General features: G+C 44.0%; 1 protein-coding gene across 3 annotated transcripts in view; it reads left to right on the top strand.

Annotated features, from left to right (window-relative positions):
- TTYH3 (tweety family member 3) overlaps positions 1 to 27,916 on the top strand; it is a 79,868-nt gene that overhangs the window by 35,986 nt on the left and 15,966 nt on the right. For all 3 annotated transcript variants that reach the window (XM_080382430.1, XM_080382428.1, XM_080382429.1), the window contains exons 2-11: positions 4,214 to 4,383; positions 12,519 to 12,630; positions 13,258 to 13,478; positions 14,289 to 14,384; positions 16,906 to 16,978; positions 17,326 to 17,401; positions 25,017 to 25,072; positions 26,329 to 26,421; positions 26,537 to 26,629; positions 27,354 to 27,490. In XM_080382430.1, coding sequence (XP_080238556.1) covers positions 4,214 to 4,383; positions 12,519 to 12,630; positions 13,258 to 13,478; positions 14,289 to 14,384; positions 16,906 to 16,978; positions 17,326 to 17,401; positions 25,017 to 25,072; positions 26,329 to 26,421; positions 26,537 to 26,629; positions 27,354 to 27,490 — 1,127 coding nt within the window. The remainder of the gene's footprint in view (positions 1 to 4,213; positions 4,384 to 12,518; positions 12,631 to 13,257; positions 13,479 to 14,288; positions 14,385 to 16,905; positions 16,979 to 17,325; positions 17,402 to 25,016; positions 25,073 to 26,328; positions 26,422 to 26,536; positions 26,630 to 27,353; positions 27,491 to 27,916) is intronic.

Raw genomic sequence — 27,916 nt, forward strand, 5'->3', positions numbered from 1 at the left:
CTCTTCTCTCTGTTTTATTATCACAATCTCAAGTCGCTGCATGGAAATCCAGAAGGAACACTAGTTGCAGATTCAGTGGAAAGCTTAACTTCTGGCAAAAGTTAACTTTAAGGTAAAACTACAAACAGTTCTCAGTCTGGCAAAGATTAAGGCAGCTGTGTTGTTGCAATGCTCAAAAGCTGTAGCTATTTTGTCCTGTGGGTTAGAATTACAAAGTTTTAAGGTGAAATACCTTATAAAACTATTGGTGGAAGATTAAAAGCAAAACTGATGCTTTTCAGGAACCACCTGAGTGCCTCAGCTTTGCTCTCAAATTTCTTAATGAGGTTTTAGTAGATTTTCTAACTATAGTAAAATAGCAGTACTGTCCAGAAATCGCTATCATCTATTCCATGCAAAGAGCTGCTCACTATGCCATGCTGCTGTTAGTACAGTTAAGGTCTAAAGAATGTGGTAATTGGAAGTTGGATAGGTTGAGCTGGGTAAAACTTGTACTTCATAAATACATGGATTATTTTGAGCCCATGTGTATTCGGAATGAACTTCATAAAATTCTTCTGCTGCCAGGACTTCTTGTACCAAGTAACCTTTGTGGTAGAGGGGGCACGGTAGTGTGGGGAAGGGTCCCCAAGCCAACACTCCTCTCTACATTTGAGTGACAAACAAAGAGCACTTAAGGCAGTGCTAAGCCTTGACACTTGCTGTGAATGCAACCTGGTGTTTACCTTCCACATTAGTGTTGTGGCTGGTTGTTTACCTCCTGCATTACTGTGTCATGGCTTTTTTTTTTAGGCTTTCCCTTCTAAGGAAATAGACTCAAATGTATCTTACATATCCCTTTTTTTCATGTTCTTATGTAGATAGCTTCTCTTTGTGGCTGCTGGGATGGAATGGAGTATACATCCCTTAAGTGCAGTTTCAGCACCTAAAATTATCCTTCCAGGACCGCAGTCCACAGATGCATTCAGTGAACTAATGATGTGGATCACAGTTTGGAACTTGCAAGCTGAAAGTGGCTGTATCCTTTGTATAGACATTTTTCATCCAGTAGACAAGGCTGTATGTTGGTTTAATTGATCCACAGTAATGTAAGGTGTGGTCTCAGAGACCAAGGGGTTTTGCTAACTGTATACCTAATGATACACCCATAGATCAGCCTAGTATCAGCACCTATGGTTGCCCTCATACCATGTGGAAGCACTAACCAGCCCCTGGGTATTTTTCCAGGGGATGCTTTTGCCATTCACAGTGTTTCTTACTGTGGTGGTGCCTCTCTCTGTGCATGGGGACCTCTTATGTTTTCTGCCCCTTTTTTGCCGCCTTATTCCCAGTGGGAGAGTAAATACCATGAATTCTGGCAACCATGCTAGAGTTGAGAAAGTCTATTAACACTGTAGCAGGCTGTCGAACACTGTCCCTGTACAAGACCGAATGTATTCAGGTTTCATGGAGCCTTTCCAAGCTAGCAATGCTGCGTGTGGTTACTTCATTGTGTACTGCTATTAACTTTTATTTTGAAAGTGCTTCCTAACACTGTAGCTTTGTCTCCTGCCAGTCTGGCTGATACCACTTGGATTTACACTCATTTTCAGGGACTGGTCTGTCTCCACTTCTGCCATTAGCGTCAGCATGATGGTAAAATGTTGCTCCTCCAAGTTGTCCCCATTTTCCTGTAAGGGCAGTTCATGCATCATTTGCTATAAAGGTTCTGATAGCTCAGCAAATGTTCGAAGATGAAGTGATGCTCTTCTGTGGCAAAAGGCCCAGTGCATAGTTTTACATTTACTCGGGATAACGTGGGCTTGGATAACAGAGTCTCAGATTTACTATTGCAGAATGGAGTGTCTGAGGATTTATCCAACCTCAGCCCCCTTTTTTCCTAAATACTGTTGTTTAATCCTGACAAGCAGGCACAGGCATATCTTTGGTTGTGACCAGGCTTTCACTGCCAGCCAGTCTCTGGGTCCTAAACTGACTCATCAGTCAGCAAGATTAATAACTGCTCTGCTGGATGATTTCACTTGTTGTCATGGCACGTATCCATTAATGGAAAACAAATATTCTCTGGAAAATGAAACACAGATCATGGTGTAGTGGCCAGCCAAGTCCCTTTGGCCAGATGCATAAATTAAAGCATAAATGAAGTGTCCCTTCAAAATGAGAACTTCAGGTTGCTTGCTGCGTGGCAGTCTTTTAATTATTTTTTTCTTTTTAGTATTTCCTTTTTTTTCCTTTTAATGGAGGCTGTTCCCTTACATCTGGAGCTGCAGTGTGAATTTTTGCTGATGAAGAGTTGCTGGGAGGATGTTTTCAGCTGAGTTCGTCTTTCCAGCAGTAATGCCTTTTAGCTTGTGCAGGAAGGTTTGAGGGTGTGAAAAAAGAAGTGCAGGCAAGCAGTGCAGGAAAGCTTTGCATTACAGCAGCCTGACATGTTTAAAAAATAAAGAATATCCCCGAGGAGCTTTGGTATGCCAATGTGTTAAATTAGCATTGAGTGCTCATACATGGCAAGGCTTCAGAAGTGGGAGAACGTGGGGCTGCGAACGCAGCTTCCCTCTCGATGGCCCCTTTTTGCTCAGGAACTCAAATAGTGTGCACACCATCTGGCGTAATCATGGGAAAGGGGGATAGGGCTTTTTCCCTTCCACCTCCACTCTTTTCTGTTCAAGATCCCACAGTTTGCTTTCTACAGTGGGACAGAGTTTCTGCTGGTTAGTTTGGGAAAGTGGCACCTGTAAGCTCCCCCCATCCCAGTGGGCTTGATGGGCTTTGGGTGGGTTTTTTAAGGCTGGGAAAGCAAACAGTACGTGGCTACGTGGAGTATCTCTGATGGAGCAGTTAGGTTTAACTGGTGTGCATCTCGTTATGTATGGCTGATGGGACCTACAGCCTGCACGCACTGACGGTTCTTGGCTGGAAAGTATGTTGTGCGGCTCGTATGGTTTGCCAGGATAATAACTCAGCAGGGAGTACCTGTGGAGCAGAGCTGGGGCAAAGAAGGGGAAGGAGAGCCTATGAAGAGCAAGTTACTACCAGACCCTGTTAGAAATAGTCTAACAGTTAGAGTTTTGTATAGAATTTTGCTTTAATTGCAGCGTTCTTTGTTTTATTTCTTTGACCAGGAGGAGGTGGTTGTTTCAATCAGGAGGAAGTGTATAAATGTTCTGTGAGAAATTTCTGTGTGGGGAAAGAAGAGATACTGATTTTAAAAAACCCAAACCTTTGGTTTAGGTTTGGTGATACAGATCTATGTCTGTCTTCCCAATATCGGGGCAGCAGTAGGTGCCTTAGGTGCTTTCCAGGTAATTGAGTAATTTCTAATAAGTTGGCATTTGTCACCGCTACCAAGGATTTATGAAAAAAAGCTTATGGATGAAATAATGTCCTTGTTTTATTCACATGGGAAAGTGTGGCTGGGTTTGGTGTTAGAGTGGTTTTAAATTATTTTTTTACTTTAACAAAATTGTTTTGCATGTTTTTTTTATTATTTCACCCAGGATTATCTGAATAAAAAAAAAAAAGGGAATGGAATTAAACACTGCTTCCTTTCCTCCTGGGAACATCTGAGTAGAAATAAGTACAACACAGTAATTCAGCTTAAAGCCAGTATGTCTGTAGCATCCACGTTTGTTGTACCTATATATGTGGATGGTATATGGAGGGGTTTAGAATTTATTCTAGGTCTACCTTGAACAGAAGCATTGCATGGGGATTTGGTTTTTTAAAATCAATCTCACGCACGTATAATAAATTCCACCCCCTTTCAAACCCACTCATGCACTTGGATTTCTAATGAATAAGCCTGCATATTTATTCATGAAGATTAAAGAACTGTACAGATAGAGGCAGCTGGCTGAACTTTTTTTTTTTTTTTCCCTTTAAATCTGCTGACCTCTGCTCAGGAGTAAAGAGGAAGCCCTCTCTGATTCACTTAGGCTATTTGCAGACTGGGATGAACAGAATGGCTTGGCTGTTTATTGCTTAGGTGCAGAACATGGTTTCATAGAGTGTGATCCAGAGGGGAGAAAATGGGGCTAAAAATCTCCTGATTGCATTTTAAAAATATACAAAACTCACAAAACAACTTGCTTTCAAGGTGTGCTTTCAGAAGTGCTGTCTTACTGCAGAGCCCTCAAACATCTGGGCCCCGATTCCCATCCCCTGCTGTGGCTGTGCCGTGGCCAGATGTGATGCCCATCTCTGTTTTCCGCAGGCCCTGTTGCTGTTGGGTGGCGTCGCGCTCTCCTGCCTTGCTCTGGACCTGCTTTTTCTCTTGTTCTACTCATTTTGGCTGTGTTGCCGCCATCGGAAGAGTGAAGAGCATCTAAATGCTGACTGCTGCTGTACGGCATGGTGTGTCATCATCGCAACCCTGGTGTGCAGGTACGGTCAATGCCTGAAAGATCTTCCTTCTTGTTTGGGATGGTGTTTTCATACCTGGTATGCTGTGTCTGTAGTTAATGAATGTTGGCAGTAATCCCTCTTTCCAGTTGGTATTATGTTTTAAACATCTGTAATGGATTTTCTTACTTCCTACAACTTGCTGAACTGCCTCGTGGTTTGATCCATGTAAAGAGTTACTGTCCTCCTTTTCGGTATTTTGCAAGTGGTTAAATCAAGGACACTTGGGAGCTTATTGCTGAAATAGGATGGATACAGTTGAAATATTTATCAGGTTTAGACAGTTTTCATAAAAACTGGTGTCCAAAAAGAATGAATACATGGAAGGGTAGATTAGGAAGAAAGAGGCACAGATGATTCTTTGGGGTTTGGAAGTATTGGCATTTGACGGGAGTGGGTATTGAGATTTTGCAGTCTGTGGAAGTCACTGCTGCGTTTCATTATCTGTACTAATATGCCATCGCCAAAGTTTGCTAGTAATGGTGCTAGTGTTGGCAACACTTCATGTTTTGACTGAGCAATAGAAGCTTTTGGAGGTAAGGTGAAAAGAAGGGTTGCTGAAAACCAAGAAAAATTAAGTCATTAGAGAACATGGGCAGAAGAAGTTAAAAATTTACATTTTGTTTTTCTGGCGTTTGGGTTTGGTTTGGTTTTTGTTGTCAACACAAATAAGGATCATCTTTCCTAGAAAGTTAACGATGGGGCATCTGAAAGCAGTGACATGTTTGCAGACTTCTGGAAGGAGCCTTAGACTTAGTTTGGTTTGACTTGGGCAGAATGAATACTCTGTACTCTACAGATGTGTGCCCAGAGGTTGAGCACTGTGTGTCTAATGATTCCAAGCATTGTCTACTCTTGCCCAAGACTCCAGATGGGTCTTAGTTGCCTCTCTGCAGGGCTGGGAGCAGTCCCCTATTCAGAGAGGAGAAAACAATGAGACAGCTGTGGTTTTGCAGCATCTTGTGGTTCACTTTTCATATCAACGGCTGGTAGGTGGTGGATCTGGTGTGTGATCTGTTTGGAAGCACGTTTTGTGCCAGCAAGGCTGAGCTGTTCAAGGGCTGGATCGTGCTACTAATGCGTTTGTGTGTTTGCTCTTTCGTGGCACATACTTAAGAGAATAGAAAACCCCTGACGTACTGGAACAAACGCTGCAGAGCACACATTGTGCTGTGAGTTTAGCAGCTGGGGATGGAACTGCCTGTAGAGGCAGGGGCTCAGTGTTGAGGAGAGCTAGTGCACTAGCCAGTATTGACATCTTGGCAGGGAGCTCTTCTGCTTTGCTGACTGGAAGTAGGTGCCTGGCATGGGAAAGCAAACCAGAGAACAACTTGCAAGGAAGAAATCTCAGCCTCCTTCATCTTTTTTTTTTTTTTTTTTTTTTTTTTCTTTAGTGATCTTAAGAGCTTCAGCTGCATCCCTTCCAATCCACTGATAGTGCTGTGGTCCTAACCCTTTCTTACAGAAGCTCTAGCTGATGCTATTTATAGGTGCTGCTTCTGCAGGCTCTTGTTAGCTATTGTTATGCAGCATATGTGTCCACAACAGCTGCTGCAGGATGTGGTAGCCGTGTTTGGTTTTAATTGTAGAAAGGGTGAGGAGGTATTTCGCACATTTCCCAGAGCATGTGAGAGACAATTTAAAGTTGGAAGGTCAGCATATAAATTCTGGTAAACTTGATGCGACTCCCAGTCAAGTCTGCAAGCTGGAAAACCTATCAGGCTCCCTCAAAATGGGAGCCACTGGTTCTCATCCTTGGTGTACTGATTGTTTTTGCAAGTATTAAATGCAGGAGTATCCTTAAAACTAATATTCTACCTGAATCTACAGTGATACCGGATGAATGTTTGTGGGATTTTTAAGTTTTAAATTTCCACTCTGAAGTCAGCATGCTTGAGCAATAGCAGGTGGTTGCCGTCCGTTGTGAGTGAAAGTGCTGCCCTAGTGCTGCTGCTCTCCTGCAAAGCTGAGGTCTATTTTCTGCCCTTCTTAACAGCAGCTGGATGTGGCAGTGCACTCTAACTGGTGCCTCTTGGTGTTCTGTGCTCAGCATCTGGCTGGGAATGCAGGTAAGGCTTCTGACAAGTAAGGAATGTAATCTGTGCTAGCAGGAAGTCCCAGTTAGATGCCAACAGGTAAAAATTAGTCCACAGTATATATACTATCTTAGCTGTGCACTACATGTAACAGAAGTGCCAGACCAGTAGATGCTGTTATGTTTCAGAGTGATGGGGCATAAGGCTGTTCTGAATGTCTGCCTGACAGCAGGATGACCTGGGAAGCAGTTTGTAGCATCATATGCAGGAGGAGAGAGGTAGCTTGGATGCTGAAGCAGCAAGAGTTTCCAAACAGCAGCTGGTCCTATCTGTCAAGAGTACTGTGAATCATAGAATCACAGAATGATTTGGGTTGGAAGAGACCTTAAAGACCATCGAGTTCCAACTCCCTGCCATGGGCAGGGACACCTTCCACCAGCCCAGGGTGCCCCCAGCCCCATCCAGCCTGGCCCTGAGCCCTGCCAGGGATGGGGCACCCACAGCTGCTCTGGGCAGCCTGGGCCAGCGCCTCACCACCCTCATGGTAAAGAATTTCTTCCTGATACCTAATCTAAATCTGCCCTCTCTCAGTTTAAAGCCATCACCCCTTGTCCTAGCAGTAAATGCCCCTGTCCAAAGCCCCTCCCCCAGCTTTCCTGTGGGCCCCTTCAGGCCCTGGAAGCTGCTGTGAGGTCCCCCCAGAGCCTGCTCTTCTCCAGGCTGAACAGCCCCGACTCTGTCAGTCTCTGTCCATAGGAGAGGTGCCCCAGCCCTCTGAGCATCCTCGTGGCCTCCTCTGGGCTTGCTCCAACAGGTCCATGTCCTTCCTGTGCTGGTGGCCCCACAGCTGGATGCAGCACTGCAGGGGGGGTCTCACCAGAGCAGAGCAGAGGGGCAGAATCGCCTCCCGCGACCTGCTGGCCACGCTGCTTTTGATACAGCCCAGGATGCGGATGGCTTTCTGGGATGCAAGCGCACATTGCCAGGTCATGTTGAGCTTCTCATCAACCAACACCCCCAAGTCCTTCTCCTCAGGGCTGCTCTCCATCCGTTCCCTGCCCAGCCTGTACTGATGCTGGGGGTTGCCCTGACCCAGGTGCAGGACCTTGCACTTGTTGAACTTCATGAGGTTCACATGGGCCCACCACCCAAGCCAGTCAGGGTCCCTCTTGATGGCCTCGCTTCCGTCCAGCGTATTGACCGCACCACACAGCTTGGACTGTTGTCTTCCTAGCTGAGAACTAGTTAACTCTGGTTAAGTCCAGCTGTGCCTTGTACATGCTTATCTAGGTAGTACTTAATCCCAGAGGGCTGTTTGTACTGTGGATCACTGCTTCCTAATGACTTGATGTTTCCTGCTGGCTCAGCAAGAAGACAAAACTGGTTATCAGGAGCTCTCCAACAAAACATTTCTCCAATGGGTCTTCCCAGTTGCTCTAGCCACAAAGCTTCAGGAATTATTTGCCCAGATTATTCCTTCAATACTTAGTTCATTTAATTTCTAGTCCAATTTTGATAGGTTTCTGTGTGGGGACTTGTCTTATACATCATCTTATCCAGCAACTAGATGTCCCTAACTCTCTCAGGATGGAGCTCGGCTCTGGAGGTGGGTAGGAAGCTTTGTGGTAGACGATAGCTAAAAGAAATGGGTACAAATAGATGGTGAGAACTTGCTTTCTCAAATGCCAGTAATAGCGCTTTCCCTCGTGTGAAAGTGCAAGGTAGTAATTAGTCAGACAAATTAACATTCCTCTGGAGAGCATGAAGTCTAAAAAGGGCTCTCCTTATGAAGTTCCTGTAATTAAAGATGACTTGGTGTAGTTAGATTATTCATTTCTAAGGATGTGATGTGAATGGCTAGTGTTCACCTTTTCAGACTGGTGACTGGGTACCCAGAGGGGTTTTTACTGTGTGCATGTGTATTACAATGGGAGCATCTTGTCACCAGGAGGGATGTATATGCTCTCTGTATCAGATGAATGCTCTGTTGTTCATGTATACCTTGTCACCCAGAAAACTTTTTTTTGTAGGTCATGTTGCAAGCTAATTTGGAATTACACTTTATTTTTCTTTTGTGGTTCCTTATCAAGGGATGTCTTAAGCCCATGTGACTCTTGCATGCAAACAGCAGGGAAGCTGTTCTCCAGACTTGAATTCCTGGAGCCTGCAGTACTTTAAATCCTACTGTTGTACCTGTAGGAGTACACAGAAATCATAGCATGCTGCTCCTCCGTCTTGCATCATGCAACTTTTTGAAGAGCTGGTATAGCACACTGTCTCTTTCTAGGGTGTTTCTGTGGGTGTACACTGGTGGTGATAGTGTTAAGTTCAGGTGTGCAGTGTTTTCTTGACTTAACATGAGTGGGTTTTCTAAAACTTATCAAAATGACTGGGTAGCCAAGTGACTTTTGAAATGCAGTGTTGAACAGCAGGGGCAACTTTTTAAATTACCTTGATGGATGATTTAAAATTTTTTTAAAATATTCTTATTCAAAAACATGAGTGAGAAGGAAGACAGGGGAGGGGCGGGGGTAGTGGAAGCAACAGGAGGCTGACAAAGGTCGATTTTGGAGGAGTAATTGAGGATGGGATGCTGTGGATTCAGGAGAGGCGTGTGTGAGTGCTAGGGAGGGGAGTGTGACAGAAGCAAGAATAGCAGAAGTGGAGATGACTTTCCTATAGAAACATTGAGAATGCATTGGAGTATCTTCCAGAGGGTGCTAGGGTGGAAAAAAAAGCTGTGTCATTCAGGATTGCTGTTCTTGTATCCATGCTGCAGGACAGAAATGCAGCCTTCCCCGTTGGGTGGTGATTTTGTTATCCCATACTGGGAGATGGATCTCTTTTATCTTGGGCTGCTGAGCCTCCCGTGGTTTGTGCAAGAAGCCACGTGATTTGTCCTGACCTCAAGGACTTACACTGTTGGGTTAAGATGAGTTGATCTATTTTTACTTTAAAAGAACGTGCTTAAGTAGGAGGAGCCCCTCTGTTTCCCTTTAATCAAATAAAAGGTGGCTGAAAACCAGTGTAAATCCTTAAATCTGCTTTAAACAATAGCGACTTACACCGGTGTGTGTAGGCAGGGATTTGAAACAACTGTTGGTTTTAGGTGAAGCCAAATGCAAGCAGACAACTGAACAGCAACAGTTCTCTTCCCCCAGCCGCAGTTCCCCTGCTGCCTGCCCTTCAACTCTGTCCCCCCAAGTCACACTGTGGGTCTGGGCAGCTGCCCCCAGCCTGGGCTTCAGGGATGGTTTCCTTCCCCCTTTAGTGTGATAGAAAGGGGGGGAACTGCCACACAAATGTACAGCTTGCTCCTAGGAGCAGGAATGGCTGTGCAAGTGGCCCTTGCTAGCACAGGGCAAGCAGAGCTGGCTTTTGCTGGGCAGTAATGGAATAATTAATGCTTTATGCGTAGTTTGCAGTGAATGTGTGGTACCCGTGTCTAGAGGAATTTATGACTTGAATTAAATGCCTTTTATCTCAATTCCTGTTGCTCTAGTGTTTTCTTTCTGGAGTAGGGACTATGCCTGGAGGCTTAAGGGCAGTCAAAGCTGTGGTTCCTCTGGGGCTGGATAGGAAGCCTACTGGAGTAGTTCTGCCTTGAATAGGGTAACGAGTTTCAAGTCACTTTTCTGTCATCGCTACTACTTCATAAACCCTACCTTTGAGTAAACTGGCTAATGTGCCTAGATGTGCTGCAGCTTTAAGGACAAGATGACTGCTGCTGCTTCAGAGTGCAGTTTCTGAGACTTTTCCACCAAAACAGTGCTGCTGTGCTTGGAATACTGAGAGCTGGGCAGCAGGTTTTGGGCGCTAACCAAGTCTTTGCTGAAAGAATGGGCTTCTAGTAGCTGTAACAGGCTGAATAAAAATTGCTCGCTAATTAAAAGGGTCAGATCTGCGTATTCAATGTCAGGAATGTTCTGGAATTTATTTGGTGTCTATAGTAGAAACAACTGCTAGTGTTCTGTTGCTCAGGAGAGTGAAAGGGTCTCTGAATTTGTTTGCTCTAAGCCAAGGGGAAATTCAAGCCACAGGTTTGTAGTTGCTACCATGGGAGGCTGAGTTGCTTTATGCTGGGCATAGCTCTGGATCTGTAATCTCTCTAGGTTGGGGGGGGGGGGTGTGTATATGTATATGTGTGGCTTTTTTTTTAATCCCCTCCACCCCTGTGCATCCTAGGCATGCGTTACCAGGCTCTGGTAATAGCTGCAACCAGGGAAGAATGCAGAGGGCTTTTCTCCTTTTCATTATCAGAATCATTTGCATTAGGAAAATGTTTGAGAAATGGCGTTCATGAAGAAAGCGGCTGATTTAGTATTAACACTAAATATTAAGAGTTACATATCTGCTGCCTCTCTTCCTGTTAACGATGTAGGCTGCTTACTGTCTCTGGAAGAAACTCTTCATCTGAAGCTTTTATGGGCCAAGCTGTCTATAATTTATGGGGATTCAGTTGTTGGAAAAATCTGACACAGATTTTCATAATGGATTCATTTCCAGTGCATGGTCTCTGCTTCTTGTATGCATGAGGAGAAAGTAGAAATGCAACCAGGTGAACTATCCTGTTTTGCTTATTCTTCCTGAAGTAGATGAGCCCAGGAAAGGGGGAAAGGACGACTGTTGTCTTCCTGCAGGAGGGAAGTGAGAGCAGAAACAGTCCTTCGGACTGCAGGTTGATATATATGCCAGGGCAAATCTGTGCAAGGGTCTGTTATCTAGACAAAGCCTGCTCTGGCCTGTCTGCTTGGGTTGATTTCCCAGCCGGGTGGTGATGGTGATGAAGAATGCCTCATGTCCTTTAGTGACCCTTCCTGTTAAACAAAGGCACTATGCTTACTTGTTCTGAAAGCTGTTTGGCTTGTTTCCTTCCTCTCTTCCTTCAAACCGACTCTGTGAGGGCAGTGCTATAACCCAAGCACAAAGTTGTTGGGAAGAAATTAAATGTTTTATCCAGAATAACTCTAGATTTACACCAAAACCACCACCACTTTCCACTACCACAAACACAACCTTGGTGTCTTGAGAATCCTCCTGGAAAAGATCCTGGGTGCTCTGAAGCTAATAAATATGACATGAGAATAGGGAATTTGTACCTTGGTGATGTTTGTTTGCCCTGAGTTTAGTTGTGTGACCCCTTCACAAGTTCTTTCCCTTCTATTATTAGGGAAAATGGACTTGGGAAGAAGAACTGTGAGTTGTGCAGTGATGTGTTAGTAGAAGAGGTATCACTGATGTGCATGAGAACCTCCTAGTTACAACTCATTTACAGGATCTTCCTCCTTTAAGTGAGGTTTAAGCTAATATGGTTTACTTCATAATTGGGGCAGGCTGATATGTGTGGACAGTTAGGGCAAATCAGCTGATAGGTGGTAATTTGCTAAGCAGCTGGAGTTGAATTGTGTCTATAAGCCTGAAATTTACTTGCTTTAAAAATAAGTAAGCTTTTTGTCCCAGTAAGTTATTAAGCCTTCTTTCTCAGTACTCTAATTGGTGTGTAGATGATGTTCATAGATATTTCACAGTGTAGATGAGACAGCATGGAAAATGTATCTAGAGGAACCACCACCGTGGGCAAGTAGTCAGTGCACTCTTTGTGTCCTGCTTTTAAAAAATGTAAGGAAACAATCTGTATTTCATGTCTGGAGAAGGCATGTGTCTCCTGACACAGCAATGAGGAGCCTTTTGCAGGAGCCACTGGAGAGTGGCTTGGCTGGCTGGATTTCTGGTACCCATGGCTAGATCTGAACTCTTAACAGTTCTCTTAACACATTTTCATTATTGTACCATAAATGAAACATACGTATTGAGGAGGGGTGGTATTTTGCTCTTCATTGTATGGATGCCATACAGAGAATCGGTGGCTGTGTGGAGAACACAGGTGTACACTTACAGGTGAATTTTTTTAGCGGTTGCTGAGGAGCACAACTACCCCAGCTACCCTCTGGGAGGCATGTGGCTTCCCTTTCTGTGGAAAGTGCTGGTGTGACTACCAAGGGTGCTGCAGTGGTAAACCATACGTTAAATAGCTTGCCTTTTAGCTTTAACTCTACCCTTTCTTGCTTTCTTTCCCTGCAGTGCTGGAATTGCTGTTGGCTTCTATGGCAATGGAGAGACCAGTGACGGCATTCACCGGCTGACGTACTCGCTACGCCATGCGAACCGCACTGTGGCGGGTGTCCAAGACCGGGTAAGCACTAGTAGAGACACACTAGAAAATGGGAAGTGTGGGAATAAGCAGACTTGCTCAGCACCTTTTCTCTTGGATCTGGCTGTGCTGGTATCTCTTCCTATTTTTTGTTAGTCTCTGGGCTTAAAGATGTGCTAAAATTTCCGCTAACAGAATGGTGATTTCTTCAACTCTTCTAAAAATATTGAAGCAAACACAGCTTGTTAAATGAAGTCTTCTCTTTGCTAGGTTTAAAAACAGCTTCCGATCATCTCTTTTCCACACCCAGAAGAAGAGGCAGGCCAAAGCAGACAAATCTTAGTAAATTGTATCACTTTAGTACAATCAGTTGTTCGTGTGCTACCTCTCATTTCGTGGTATCATACTGCAACCCTGATGGCTGCAAAATGTGTACATGTGTTAAGGGCTCAGCTGAGGTGCCGTCATTGGACTACTTGCAAACAATCTGTTATAGATGCTTATAAGTTGCTTTTGAAAGGTAAGTAGTCTGAGCCTCTTAAGACAGAGGACTGGTAATCTGGAAGCTGTCCATGACTCGCTAGTAAGAGTGAATCCTCTTCTACTATCTTCACTTCCTTGTCCTTCAATTATTTTTCTCTTTTTTCTTTGTTCTTTCCCATACCGTAGGTACTAGATACTGCAGTGGCCCTGAACCAAACAGTGGAACCAAACTTGCTTGTCCTGGAGGAGATGTTCACGAAGCAGACAGACTACCTGCATGTTATCCAGAAACTGCAGGGTCTCTTGGATGATCTAGTCAGGCAAACAACTGAGATACCCTTCTGGAAGAATGAAGAGCTGTCTCTGGAGGAGCTCGCAATTCAGATTGACCTCTATGACTGGTACAGGTGTGTAGCATGCTGTAGTGTAGTGGTTGTAGCATCTGTTCTGGCCTGTTTTACAACAATTATGTGTGTGTTCTGAGTGGCTGAGCCAAAGGCGCTCTATATTACTGCAGGTGCTCTTGGCCCACCCAGCTGATTTGTTTGTTACAACAAAACTGCATTTGGTTTAAATCCAATTGCATAACAACTATTTTCTTAACTGCGTTTATTACTAGCTGAAGGGAAACTTATTCTTAATGTACAAAATCTGTGGCGCTTGTTCTAACACTAAGGGGGGAAAAACTAGCCACAAAGATAGGTACTGTTGGGTCCTAGTAAGTGTGTTGTAGTTGCATGACACATTAGAGTAGAAAACTATACTGGTTCTGTAAGTTAACACCACACCCCAACATTCCTTTTTGTTAAACATATATAATAAAAGTTTGCATCAGCTGTACTCCACAAAAGAAAACCTTTATTCATACATGTGGAATAAATAACTGAAGCATTTTCTAATAAATGCCTAGGAAGTTCAAGAAGCTGCAATGCCTCTTCTCCACCTGATGGTGTCCAGTTGCATGTAACTTTACACTAGAACAATACTAGTAGTCTCATTTCTCAACAACTGTGTATGCTGGGTGCACTGTGTAAATGGTTTTACCTGCCTTGACTCCAGAGCCAGCAAATATCCAGAGTTCTCTGAAGATGAGTTGCTACTGGTGCCTTTTACTTGGAGAATATGGCTATATTTTTCCCATGAGTCCCACTAGCTTCTTGACCTGCACCATTTATACACCCGTTTTCCTTTGCAGACTATGTTTTTGTTTGCTGCAGGTGGCTGGGGTACTTGGGCCTGCTGCTGTTCCATGTCCTGATATGTTTGCTGGTGCTTTTTGGGCTCATTAGAAACTCCAGGGCCATTCTTATGGGGTAAGTCCTGACCCAGGCACAGTGCCTAAAGGCGGCCAACTGAATGCAGGTCCCTGCTAGTTTAAACCTCTAGACTGTTGTCAGTTGATATCAAGGACTTACAGGACTGAACATATTAAATTTGCCTCTCCATGTAGAAAGACTTTCTAGAGTGTAGCTCTGTGGGTAGGATTTGGGCTATGTATGAGAGATGTTCACAGGAAGGTTCTTGGGCTATAAAATGCAATGGTACTGGTGTCCATTGCTTTCTCTTCAAAGGTGAAGAACTCATGTTGGTAGTCTGCTTTCCACTAGGTTAGCATCGGTAGCCTCCAAATGTGAACATCCACCCTTAAATTTACAGGGTTTAAAAATCTTGCTTTAGTTCTCTACAGTTGTGAAGGCATTTGTTGGTTGACGATAAGCGTTGCATGTGTCTGCACAACCTGGTAGCATGCCTTTTGTGTCACGATCTGCTCTTGTTTACCTTTGGCTGTCACACCTGAAGAAATGTTAAACCGAACAGGCAATAGTTTGTACAGTTATGAGGAGGATTCTCGTTGCCATGGTACTGCAATACTAACACATGTCTATTTTGAAAAAGCACTACAGATGCTACCATGCTTGGGCCTCATTACAAGAAAAAAAATTCTGCTCTCCCTGTCCTGTAGTTTGGTGTAGCTTGGCATATTTGGCAAAGATACTGGTATCATAAACATAGTGACAGTTTGACAACTGACATGGCCAAGAGTTTATCCTGGTACATGGTGATGCCATTAATAATTGGAATGCATATTCAGATTTATTATTTGCCAGATGACTTCATACCTGGCAGGTTATAGAGACAAAAGTCCAAGTGTGTGCACAGATGGTAAACCCAGGGTTTAAATTAGAATTTCATTCCCTGTTAGCCAGAAGTTCATATTAAGGCATTCCCCAAAGGGAGCACGTGGCATAAAGAAGCAAGTGTATCACAGCCAAGCAAGATGGTGAAATGCCAATTTTAGATCTTCTAGCCAAACAGTCAGTTACTGACCCAGTCATCTCTATTTAAAGTAAAACAGCAAATGTGTCTTATTGATTACCGTGCTCAGCTGGAGGCACCAAGCCATGTTATCCTTATGTCACAACCACAGAACCTTGCTGATCTATGGCTGATAATTTTTATGTCCATTTGGAAAAAGCATAGTGAAGTCTTTAGTGTCTTACTCAAGTGTTGCACAGAGGTCAGTCCTGTGAAGCTCCTTTACTTCTGCAAGGTGAGCCATAGATCCATTCATAGAATAGGGATTACTCAGAATTAAAGTTGGTAAACCGAGGGATAGATACTTTTTTTTTAAATGGAGACGCATAGATTCATTTCTTTAAAGCTCTAGTCTTCAATGAGACAAATGTGGCAGAAGAGGTGTGTCCCTTCCTTACAGAGATGCTTGCACTATGTTTGAATAAAGAATATCTTTGTTATAAGCAGGTGGTTTTTTTGTTCAGGGTGTGGGTGGGAGGGAACCTACTTGTGTTTCAAAGCCTGAAGGAAAAAGCATCCCTGAGAGAGCAAGCCCAGGTTCCTTTACTTTGAAGATAAGGATACATAAAACGAAAATGCCTATTAGTCTGCATCCCCGTACCTGAGGGAGTTGGGGAGCACTTTTGCCTAAATATCTCTAGCATTTATACTGACAGCAGAGGTGAATAGCTAATGTGCTGGTTGGAGAAGTGCAAAAGCCTTTTCCACTCGTGTGTGCTAGCTGAACGTCACTGAGACCACTGTTCTGTCATCCATCTGCCTTGTATCTGCTTGATAGTAGACACTTCCCCCTATTTCTACTGGTAACGAGGTCCAGTTGTCAGAACAAAACGTTAAAATCTGTGCAGAGATGGACTTGCGTGGTAGTGGTGGGCACCTAAAGTATTGCTCTGAACTGTTTGCCTGCAGGTGACTGTCTCTCTCCTGGGCTGTGTGGGATGCTTAGATGCTGTTCAGATAGATGCACACAGCTTGGAACCAGTCAGGTGTCCTGACAGGGGCTGAGTGTTCCCTCCCACTGTCTGTAGCTGTGCAGTGCTTACACCTGACGCCCTCACTTAAGCTAGGAACAGGAGGGATTTGTCCAATTTTGGATCAGTATGTTTTTGTAGGCGTTTTTGATACGGCATGTTTTTCTTGGGTATCTTTGGACACAGAAAGTGAAGTTCAGAATGGGAATAGGGAAAGCGAGGGGACTGTAGTCATCCATCTGCCTTCCCTATCGCCCCCCCCTGTGTCTTTGTGCCTTTGGGTCTCCTGCTAGAATCAGGGTAAGACTTTGCTTCAACTTTTTCCTTCCCCTGCAACCCCACGCCAGGTACTGTGGAAACTAACAGCTGGACATAAACTTCTGTTGCTGCAGTCCAGGACACATAAAATGAGATGGTTTATCTGAAGAAACAGTGGTTGATAATTTCTTGAGATTGGTAATTGCTTTGGACTCCAAATAATACAACTTGTGAAAGGATCTGCTTGAAATCAGAGCTTTTACGTCTGCCATCTGTCTGTCTCCCACAGGGTGTGCTTACTTGGGGTGTTTGCCCTGATTGTCAGCTGGGGATCCCTGGGTCTGGAGTTGGCTGTTGCTGTGGTAAGTGGCTCTAATCCAAGTCCCAGTCCCCCTTGCTGCAGGTTTGTCAGACATGAAATTAGTGTTACACTGTGCCTGTTTTGATAGCACATCTTGTTCTAAGTAGCTGTCCCAGCAATTTCCATCTATGAAAAGTACAGAGCTCCTCCTTCCTCTGTGGTGTGTTAGCTGGCACTCCAGCACTGCTGCGGTTGTGTAAAGCAGCGCTAGTGGGGGTGACAATGAGACACTTCAGCATCTGAAACACCCCTACAGTAAAGGGTTCCCTGATGTTAACCTGGCTCAACTGCTCTTTAATACCGGTGTTTTTTGATACTCCTTTTCCTTTTTGTCTTGCATCTGTCTAGGGCTCCAGTGACTTCTGTATTAACCCAGATGCTTATGTCTCCAAAGTGGTAGAAGAGAATGCAGTGCTTAGTGCTGGTAAGTGCCGGGACTGGCTTTGGCATGTGGTACTGTGGCTCCAGCTGTCATACAGGAGCATGGCAGTGGCTGAGAATTTAAGGCTGCGTTTGAAACAGATGAGCTTGCATACAGTGGGAAAAGCATATGTGTGTGGAGCTCTGGAAACCCGATGTTTTTCCCTAAGCAGTATTTATACCTTGGTCAGAAGTGTATATGTACACTTGTTTGGTTTTTTGTCAGAAGAACCTTTAGAACCTTTCTTCTCTCTTGGTCCTTAGGTGGAAATAACTGATAAGATGGAACAACAGAAGTTCCTGGATTATTTTGCTTTAAATGATGCACTGTTGAATCTTGTTGTCCTCTCTAAGCAACAGAAATGTGGCAACAGCAGCGTGTAGTTGGTTGTCACTTTTAAAACTCGCTCTTGGGTCTGTATTCCTGAATCTGGAATACTTATTTGTATATCTGTTAACAACAAATATATTTAACTTTTTCTCTTAATGGTGGCTATAAGTAGTAGTCTCTTTAAAGCTCATTTAGAGGCTAAATACATGGAAGCTGCCGAAAAGAAGTATGAATTTCCCTTTCCATCATAAATGCAAGATTTTGACTGCTTTGTTTATCCTGTTCCATTTAAAGCAATATGCTTGCATCACAGTGGCATCCAGCTGAAGCACTGATGGATTTTTGGGTTTGTTGCTCCTAATTTACACTGAAGTGGTTAGTGAGATGAGGGGAGCCTCCGATTTGGACCTCAGGGGGGCAAAAGTGGCATTCAGAACTGTGGGTTAACAAAGTGGTTGGGTGCCTGCCAGCAGAGGTAACACAAGTGCTAAAAACGAAAAGGATTTTTCAGGACTGAGTTGACTGCTTAGATAACAAAATTAACTTTTCTTTTCTCCTACCTCCCCTCCTGCTGGTACTTCCTCTCTATATTTCTGTGTGTGATAAAACGCAAATAAGCAATTACACTGATTTGCAAAAGGAGCCACTTGTGTTTTTCCTGGTTCTTACTTAGTGGAATCAGAGAATCTTTGTGTTGTGTACAGGTCTAGTGTATGGCTGTGTGCTTAGCCAAATGCTGCCTCTTACTGTGCAACTGATAGGAAGTCGGGTGTGTAACTATGGCTGAGGATGCAAGGTTTGGAAGCAATGAGAATTGTTTATGTCTGGAGGCAGCATGTAGTATAAAAGAGTATGTACAGGTTGATATTACCACTCTACAGCTTATTTTTGGAATGCCTTATTTATTGATTTCCTGGGAAGGAGAGGGTAGAGCCAGGCAGCTATCTTTGTAACAAATGCAATAAGGGAAGAGAATGAGTGCTTAGTGTCTCACGAGATAAATCCTCGCTTGGCTGTGAAAGTGACAAAGATGTAGCTTCAAGTACCAAGCTAGCCTCCTAGTTGTTCAAGGCAGCAAATGGGTCAGTGAGGCCAAGGGGAAATATCTGATGCTAATGCCAGCTGCGTGCTGTAATAATTTGGTAACCCAAATCAGCTCTGGAGCATGCTTGGTAACAATTAGATTGACCCTGGGAAACTGAAGGAAGGCCCCTTCGTGCTGCTTTTCCTTTCCAGTTGTCCTTGTCTGCTTGGCTCCTGCAGTTCTTCGTTAATCAGTATCGTTCGTTTAGAGGCTAACAGGGAGTGTGGGACTGACATCCTGTCCCTCCTCCTGCTTCCCCCAGCAGGGACAGTCAGCTCCCCCAAGTGAAATCGGGCTCTGTTCTGGCAGCACCGCCAGCTATAACAGTTGTTACAGCTCCATAAATAACAGTGAATGGGTCTAAGCGAAATGCTGAAGAGGAGGAAGAGCAGGTGTTGTCACAGGCTTGAGTTGGAAGGGTGGCCCCTTCCGTGGGTTGCTGGTGTGTCAGCTCCCAGCCGTTGAGTGTTCCTGAGCATCTTTTCTTTTTTTTCAGAAGGAAATCAGTCTTCACTTCTGAGCCTGCCATAGTACTAGGCAGCTGGTTGGGAGATGATGGAATGTTCTGCCTTCCCATGTGGATTTTCACTGCTGTGTCATAGTTTATGATCAGGAAACTACGGAAATAGCTCTTGGTCCCTGATGTTGGGACCCTTCTGTGCACCTGAGCAGGGAGGAAAATTATAAAATGAGGATTGCTCAATGACTCTTTAATCCAAATAATGGCTCCTCAGCAACATCTTTAAAAGTCTGAAATAAGTGTTGGTATCCCTTAATATGCTTGGCTGTAAATTGTAGCAGCTGCTTTGTGATCCATTGAGCCATATATACAACAAGAGTAATGAGCTCACGGAGACAAGGCAGGCAGCTGGGAGCCAACATTGATGCAGTCGTCTTGGAGGAAGATGCCCTGTTTGGAGGCTTCTGGTTCTGGTGCATAGACTCTTCATGTTCTCTGATTTGCTACTTTAAGATTGCTCCAGCTGGTTTCACCACAGTGTACCCAACTATGCATTTTTTCGGCTCAGAAAAGAGGTAACTAAGAGCAAGTGTCAGTGGATGGAGGGGCTCAGCTAGTCCATGGAAGAAGAATCCATTGGGAGTTACCCTATATGTAGGAATCTCACTTCTTTGGGAGATCAGCTGAAGTTGAGCTGAGAGGGCACTCGTGGTTTCAGTCTTGCCTAGGTATCTGCTTTTGGCCAGTGCTGGGGTATGGCATACTGGGCTGGGTGCTGCCATCTTTTTCTTAAGGAAATAAGAGCCAATGAGTAATCTCAAGAAGCTTTGTAGTGCTGGGTCAATTTTCCACTTTAATCACTATTTTTAGTTGTTGTTTTTAAATGCAATGTGATGTAGTATTCCCAGCCCTGTGCTCTGGCATTCAAACTAGGACTGAGTCATCTGGATTTGCATATTTGCAATGCTTTTTTGTTCTTGGTGGTTATAGTAGTTTTCGCAGAAAAATAGCTGTGTTGGATACTGGGCAACTAGTATGTTAATATTCCTGTTTGTGTATTAATTTGTTTGCAAATTTAAATAGAATTAATGGAGCTGAGAATAATCTGATTAAGTGCATTATTGTTGTCAGGTTTTTAGCTGGAGAAATGTCCTTGTTGTGTAGATATTGTGCTGCATTATAAAAAGGGCAGGGGGGAGAAGACAGGGCAAAGAGCCTTAATGCAGGTTTCATGGAGGAAGAGAGACTTAAATCATTTTGTAGAAGAGGCTGATGCATGTGCCTAACTCACCCGGTATTCATTAATTGAGATAAAGCCAACGGAGTTGAACAGTGGCTGTATAATCGTCTCCTGCTGCTAGTAAAAAGACTTGGTGCAGCCAAGATGTTTATTTTCCAAGCAGGAGGCTGTCTCCTAGTCTCATTCATTTTCATTGATATTATGTTATTATCAGATGACTTACTGCATAAAATTAAATAAAAAGGCACAATCTGTCTAAACAACAGGAAGAGCTCTCTCCAGATTCTCTTACTAGAAATCTGCGTGGTGACCAGCCGCTCACTTCATCTGAAGGAACTGCAAACCTCAGGGGATGGATAATGGAGCCTTTTACTTTGGGTCCAGCCAAGGTGTTCAGGTTGGGTGCTGAGACTTAACGCAGATACAGGCAGCAAGTGTTCTTGTCGCCCCCCAGCCTCCTAATTGGCCTCTCGCTGATTCCTTCTCATCTTGGAAGCCCAGAGCTGAATGAACTGGAGAACTGACACTGCCACCACCTCCCTTTCCTTTCTAGAAGTAAGGTCAGGACAAAAACCACATGTGGTGGTTGCACAGTTATTACTTGAGCTAATCAGGCGCTGCAGAAGAGTTTGCTCAGAGAAGCACGCTCGAGAATCCTGCTGAGGTTGGTGTTGAGAAGCTGTGTTTTCCTGTGTGGTTTTGTTGGGCTCCTGATTACCCGAAAGCTTTGAATGAAGGGCATGTGGGATGGCTGCAAGCTCTTTGCTGAACGCTCACAATGACTGATTTCACCAGTACAAGAGCAGCATATATGAGAAATACAGATGTTATGCAGGTACCTCACTTTGCTGTCAGACTGTTGCCTTAGGGAAACAAAGCTCCTGGTGGGAGGACATCTTACCTGGGCAAGAAAAGCCAGCCAAAAGATTCATCTTCCTTTGACACCACAGGTGATACACTTCAACTTTCTGTGATGATTGGACCCACAGAGACAGTCTCATCTGGCTGTATATGTAAAATCCGTGCTGCTTAGAGAATGCTCAAATAGAGATGAAGAAGGGCTGGGAAAAGCTGTTCTAGGTATGAGGAATTTTTTTTTAAAACTAGGATCTTTTTTCTGATGGCGCTTTACAGACCTTGTTCACCGCCTTTTGGCGGGTGCAGAATGCCGTTTTTGCATTTCGGCTGGGCTTTGAAATGAATAGTAAGTCTCCATGGTTGCAGAAGCAGTAAGTAGTTCTAGCAGCTGAAGCTCTCTTTGGTAGTCAGTTCTACTTTCCTTTCTAGGAAAACAGATTTTGCGAAAATAGAGCATTTTGGGTAGTTCCCTTCCTTGCCTTCTGCTCCTACGCTGCCTGTGTACCAAGAGAGTGGGTCAGGAGGATTGCTGCTAGCAACAGCAGGCATAGGCAGCTGCAAATGTGACCCTGCCTAACCCTTCTCCTGCGAACTAGACTGCCTAAAGGCTGGCTTCAAAAATCAGATCCAGCCTTGAGGAATTTTCCTTGAGAGGAAAAAGCATTGGTAAGATAATTATAGAAGGAAATTGCCTGGAGCTGTTAGCGGAGTGCAGATGATGGGTTTGCATAGCTATTTTTTGGACAGAAATAGGAGGTTTGGTGTTGTACAGGATAGCTTCCACTAGGTTTAAAACTGCTGAAGGTGCCTCCTGCTCCTTCCTCTTTTTCCCAGCCTGGTGATAGGGAGGCAGGGGTCACGCTCCTCTTAATTTCTAGGCTTTGCAGCACAGGATCACTTTAAGGCAGCTTTGTTGCCTATTGTAGGTTTAGCTTTCAAGCACCACAGCTATTAGCACGCTGGGTTCAGTGCAGGGGAAAGCTGCTCCTGCTGGCTTTGCCATTTTGGAAAGCACTTTTTATGTACAGATTGTCATACTTGTCAGCTGCAAAGCCAGTGCTACCACAGTGAAGCCTTGTTGATCCTGCCTTCCAGGGCGAAGCAAGGGAAGCACTTATTTCGCTGTACTGCTTTTTGCTTCACTTGTAACCAGCAATCTTTATCCTGGGCTTACGAGCTGCCAACTATGATGATATTGGGAACTCTCATCTGTAATCTGCCCACCAGGGATGATCCTGAAGGCCCTCAAGAAACATTTCTAGAGCTGCGTATTAGCAGTATGTCATGCAACTTAATGCACTTATAAAGGTGATGTAAACTTGATACTGCTGTGAGAGCCTAAGAGAAACTTTAGTGGCTTGTGGGTTTAAAATAAATAGGTGACAGGATCACACAGCTCCTTTAGGTCACCCTGTGTGATGCTGTGGATTGCTGTTACTATGTTGTTCTCTCAGCGCAGGTGCGTTTTAATCCATATTTCTGTAGCCATCGAGTGTGATGTATGAGCCTGGGAGAAGCAGTTCTTTCCTTGGCTCAGTACCTGTGGATGGTCATTTGTGTGGTCTGCCCAAAGTGAGATGCACAGAGCAGCTCTTGATGCCCTCCTGTCTGCCCAGACTTTGCTAATGGCTGTTTAGAGCCTTGGCTGGGAAGATGTAAGTCATCCCGGAGAAAGAGTCAGTGGGAGAGAGATGGAGCAGCTGGCAGAAGCTGCCCCAAAGTAGGCTAATGAATTATAAATAACAGCTGTCAGGTTGCATTGCCAGTGTGCAGGAGCTGAGAGTCTGTGTTGTACCACTTGGTCTCCAGTGTGTTGGCTTGCCGAAAGGTGCGTTCAATATTTATGGGAAGCACGGCAGAGTCAGGATACAGTCAGGTCTGCTTCCTTCACAGCTCTGCTCACTTGTCGTTGTGCCTCTTACTGATTTGCAAGTTGGGACTGATTAGAATAGCTTTTGCAGCCTGGAATATGCATCACTGAAAGTCACAAAGAGAAGATCAAAAAGAATGGAGAAAAGGATGCTAGTGGGGGTGGGAAATGCAGAGTGTGTGTGTTTGGGGGCTCTTGTAGTCTTTACTGAGCCAATGTCACCCTTGATTTTGCTGAGCTGGCGCGCTCCTCTTCATCTGAAGAGGAACTGTAAATGTTTGAGAAACAATCTAAAGGTGTTTGGATAATCAAGTCTTTTAGAGCTCCCTCCCTCAGTAGTATTATTGAGAACGGCAGGGGAAAGCCTGGTATTTGTAATTTGTGCGTGCTGCAGTTGGTGTGGTGTTATGGAAGATGCATGAGGGCACCAGGCTGTTTTCATAAACATCTGAATGAGGAAGAATAAAACTGTTTTCGAGCTGAAAATAACTGATGATGCTAGCAGAGCAATGTCACGGACTTATCTGGAAGTTTACAAATAAGTCTTCACTCTACCAGCGATAGCTGGTAGAGCTACTCAGTATTAAGACTAACTTTTGGGATGTTACCAGCAATGATCCAAGGTCCCTTGAACAGATAACGCGTCGCTCTTATCCTAATACACGGTAAGAGCTTTCTTGCCTGATCAAGTCTGTGGTATTGACTCAATACCAAAAAATACCTTTTTTGTGTAAGTCTAAATTTAGAAGGATGCGAAACAAATAATGGCACTCTTTTAGTTAATTAAACCCTTGTCATCAAAGTTGAATAGCGTGCAAGTGACACCCATCAGAAAATAGGCTACTAGTTACTTGTTCATCCCTAATACATGTCAGAAAGACAAAAACTTGTCATCCATCCATTTCCTCACTTGTTTTCAAAGTGATACCATTTTTAGGAAATTATATTGCTGAAAGTTATGATTTTCTTGAATTAGGACTGACTTACATTCTTCTACAGAACACTGCCTAAACCCAGCCTTTCCTTGAACATGACAGAAGAATCTCCAGTTGTGAAGATGTCTTGTTTTGGTGTTTTTTTCTTTTTTTCTTCCCCTTTTTATTTTCAATGTTTGAACTTGTGTATTTAAGAAGCAGTATATTCAGCATCATGTAGTAGCACAAGGATGTGTGTATGTACCTCCTTTGGCCCAACAGCGTGCTTCCGCAGCTATTTTTGATAGCAGCCTGTATTTATAACACCGCTGCTAACTCTCCTGTGCTAATACTTTGTGGCTGTGTAGTGACCTAGCTGGTGAACTGAACTGGCTGGAAGTTGAGTTGTCTCTGTGCCCTAGGCAGCAGTCTGTGGTTGCTTTCAGTGACTGTAGAGTGTTATTTTGACACTTGGAAGTTGCAGAAATTAACCATCCAGTTGAATTTATCCTAGACTGAGTACTTGTCTGATGTTTATACAGTGAATGGTGCTGACTTCTGAATGAAACTTTTTGGATGTTTCATCTAAGTGTTTAAGTGGGTCAGCCCCATTGCCTTTTACTGTTGGGGGAAAAAAAAGTTAAGATCTTTCTTTCCTCCCCAGAGGCAACTTACATCACTTTCTCTAGTGCCATCCATGCACTGTAATCCTACACAGAGAGCGGGAAGTGATTCCATTTATATTGCATTTTCATTTTGTGTACTGCTTTCAGAACTTAATGCCTCCCTTGTGGCAGTTGTAAAATACTACAAAGCTGGAACAGTGTATCTAACGTGACTTTCTTTTCTTTTGTCTTTGTAGATACTCTCCGCTATTACATTACCTGTAGTGCTGGATACCCCAACCCCTTCCAGCAGGTGAGTGTAAGCATCCTAGCTTCCTTCACCCCTTCTCAGCATCCTGCAGAGTATAGGTTAAATGCTCAATACCAGCATGCAGCAAGGTGTTAGCTTTAGGGAGCACTCCACCTGTTGGTAAAGCTTTGGTAGCTACTTTCCAGCTGTGCAAGGGGTGGCACTGTGATTTAGTAAGCAGTTTTTTCCAATGTCATCACTACCTGCATAGCTTCAGGTCCAGGGTGCCCTCTTAGAAGGGCCCACGTGCAATGCGGTGAGGACCGTGGCTTTGTGGTACCTCTGTTTACATCGCACTCTTAAGAGCAGCGACATGGAGACGGAGCACCCGCCATTAATGCCGGGGTGGGAGACTGCCTACTTCCTGCTTTGAATCTCATCTTGCAGGTTCTTTTGGGTTAAACAGTGGCAATGCTCCACTCCCGATATGCAGCCACTTCTGTGAGTGAGGGAGTGATTCTCACATATGTCTCTTAAATCCCTTGGATGTTGAAGGGTTTGTATCCTGCAGTATAAATGTGAGTCATTATTCTTTTGTGTGGGGGCTGAAGAACAGCACCTGGGCCCATCCCAAACTTTGTCCTGTGTATCAGAGGCCAGAATGAGCCCACACCACCCACCATTTGGCAGACACCAGCTGCTTCACTATTTATATTTAGGATTTTTTAAGTCTTGTCTTCCTCTGTTTTAAAGGGTGGGTAAGAACACTTCAAACTGTGGTATGATGCACCGTTGCCATCTGTTGCATTTCTGGTTGCTCAGTATACTCTGATATGCTATTGCATGTGAAATTCCCATGGATACTTTAGTGGGATGTGAAGGCTGCACCCAAATACAAAGAACTTCTAGTGTTAACATTAAGTCTTTCTCAGCCATCTGATTTAGTAGGAAAATCCAGCTGTGCTCTGTGGTGAGAACATGAGTGCTTTGTGTCTTTTCTTTCTCATTCCCCTCTGTCCTGGAGCCAGCCCCAGCTGTGTGTATGGTTTTTGTCTATGTGTATGCATTTTGTTGATTTGTTTTTTTTCTTTTGGTTCCTGCTTTCCCCTTTTCATTCTGTCTGTACTTCTTCCAGGTTGGTAAAAGTAAAAACTTCACCCTATTGCAGCCATACCCATGGCAGTTGAGACATGAACTTGTGCATTCGTACAAATGATGCTTCAGTATTTGGGGAATTAGGATTGAAGTCTTTTTCCCAGGAGTTCCGCTGGTGCATGTAGCCTGAATTGCTAAAACATTGCATGTTTTGTGTTGAGCAGAAGCTGTCAGGAAGTCACAAGGCTCTGGTAGAAATGCAGGATGATGTTATGGAACTCATGAGGTCAGCAAGCAGAGAGCATCCCACCTCCAAGGTAACTCTACTGGAGTTTGATCTCCCTGTGCTTTCAGGTTTACCTTTGTACAGAACCGAAGATCGGCTTCTGCTAAGCTATTTCCTTGCAGTAATCACTAGTTTGTTTCTTACAGGAGTATCTTACTCGGATCCAGGAGGTTTTAAATTCAACAGAGATCAACTTGCAGCAACTGACAGCTTTAGTAGACTGTCGGAGTCTGCATTTGGTGAGTACTCAGTAACTGGGCTTCAGCTGAGAACAGAGCGAGTGTAGAGCCTGTAGTATACTGATTATTTTGGAGTTTCAAATCTCTAGTGTGCCAGAACAGTTTACAACAGGTTTTGCTGATTGATTCCAGCAGAAAGGAAAATGGGAATTTGGATCAAGTTAGCTTTCTGTTTAAAGATCAATATAAGAAATGATAACGCCTTTATACGTTACAAGCTGCAGCCCTAAGGTTTCAGGGGCCTTCAGATTTTGATTTTTTTCTATAGCACATAGCTTGTTGCCTTTCCCATGGGGTGAAATGCCTTATAGCTGTGGTATAGCATGGCCTATGAGGGCCATGTTGCCCTAGCTGTGTCTCTGAAGGCAGAGAAACAGATAGTCCATGCTTGTGTTCTTGGGCAGTGGGACATAGGGAGGGAGCTGAGAGGCTTAATGAAGTAAGGTGGGTTTTTTTCATTTTTTCTTTTCTCTCAGGTATTACTGTATGGGGTTGAAACTACTTCCATGTTTAAGTCCGAGCTGGACTTTGTGAGGGCAAATAAGGGTTAGATCAGTTATGAAAAACGCTTGAGGTCCCTGAAATTAAAAGGGAATTACGCTCTGGAAAAGAGACTACGATCTTAAGTTGTTTCAGAGAATGTAGTCTAGGGGAAGGGCTTTTGAAATAGAGCTCAATGTTAACTCTATGGTGATCAGGAAATTTTGCTCATTTCTCTCTCCAGGATTATGTCCAGGCTTTGACGGGCTTTTGCTATGATGGAGTGGAAGGCCTCATCTACCTGGTTCTCTTCTCCTTTGTCACAGCCCTCATGTTCAGTTCCATTGTGTGCAGCGTCCCACACACTTGGCAGCAGAAGAGGTATAGAGAGGGTTTAGATCCTGTAGCGCTGTAGAGCTCTTTCCTAATGAAGACTGGCTATTGGATTTGTGCCTGTGAGCATATGCAGCTCTTTCCCATGTGATCCCAGGAGTGTGAGGGATGAGGCTTTATAAGCACAGGTCCAACAGAAAAAAACTGTTGGCTTTTGCTTTGGCTGTAGTTAATACTTACATCTGAAACTTATTGCAGTGGAGTATTATTGCAGTGGAACATTATGTGTGCAAAGTATTCAGTACACTGTAGGACTACAAGTCAAGTCAGAGTTGGACGATTACAGCTGTAGAGAGGGGTAATGCTTGAACTATGTGCCATCTCTGCAAAATACCTATTCTTTTGCATTGCTTTGAGGCATTTGTTGTAGTACGGAGAAGAGAACTGGAACAGGAAGCAGTTCACACTTGCCTT

This window comes from Falco punctatus, assembly GCF_963210335.1.
Source record: "Falco punctatus genome assembly, chromosome: 4".
NCBI classification, from domain to species: Eukaryota; Metazoa; Chordata; class Aves; order Falconiformes; family Falconidae; genus Falco; species Falco punctatus.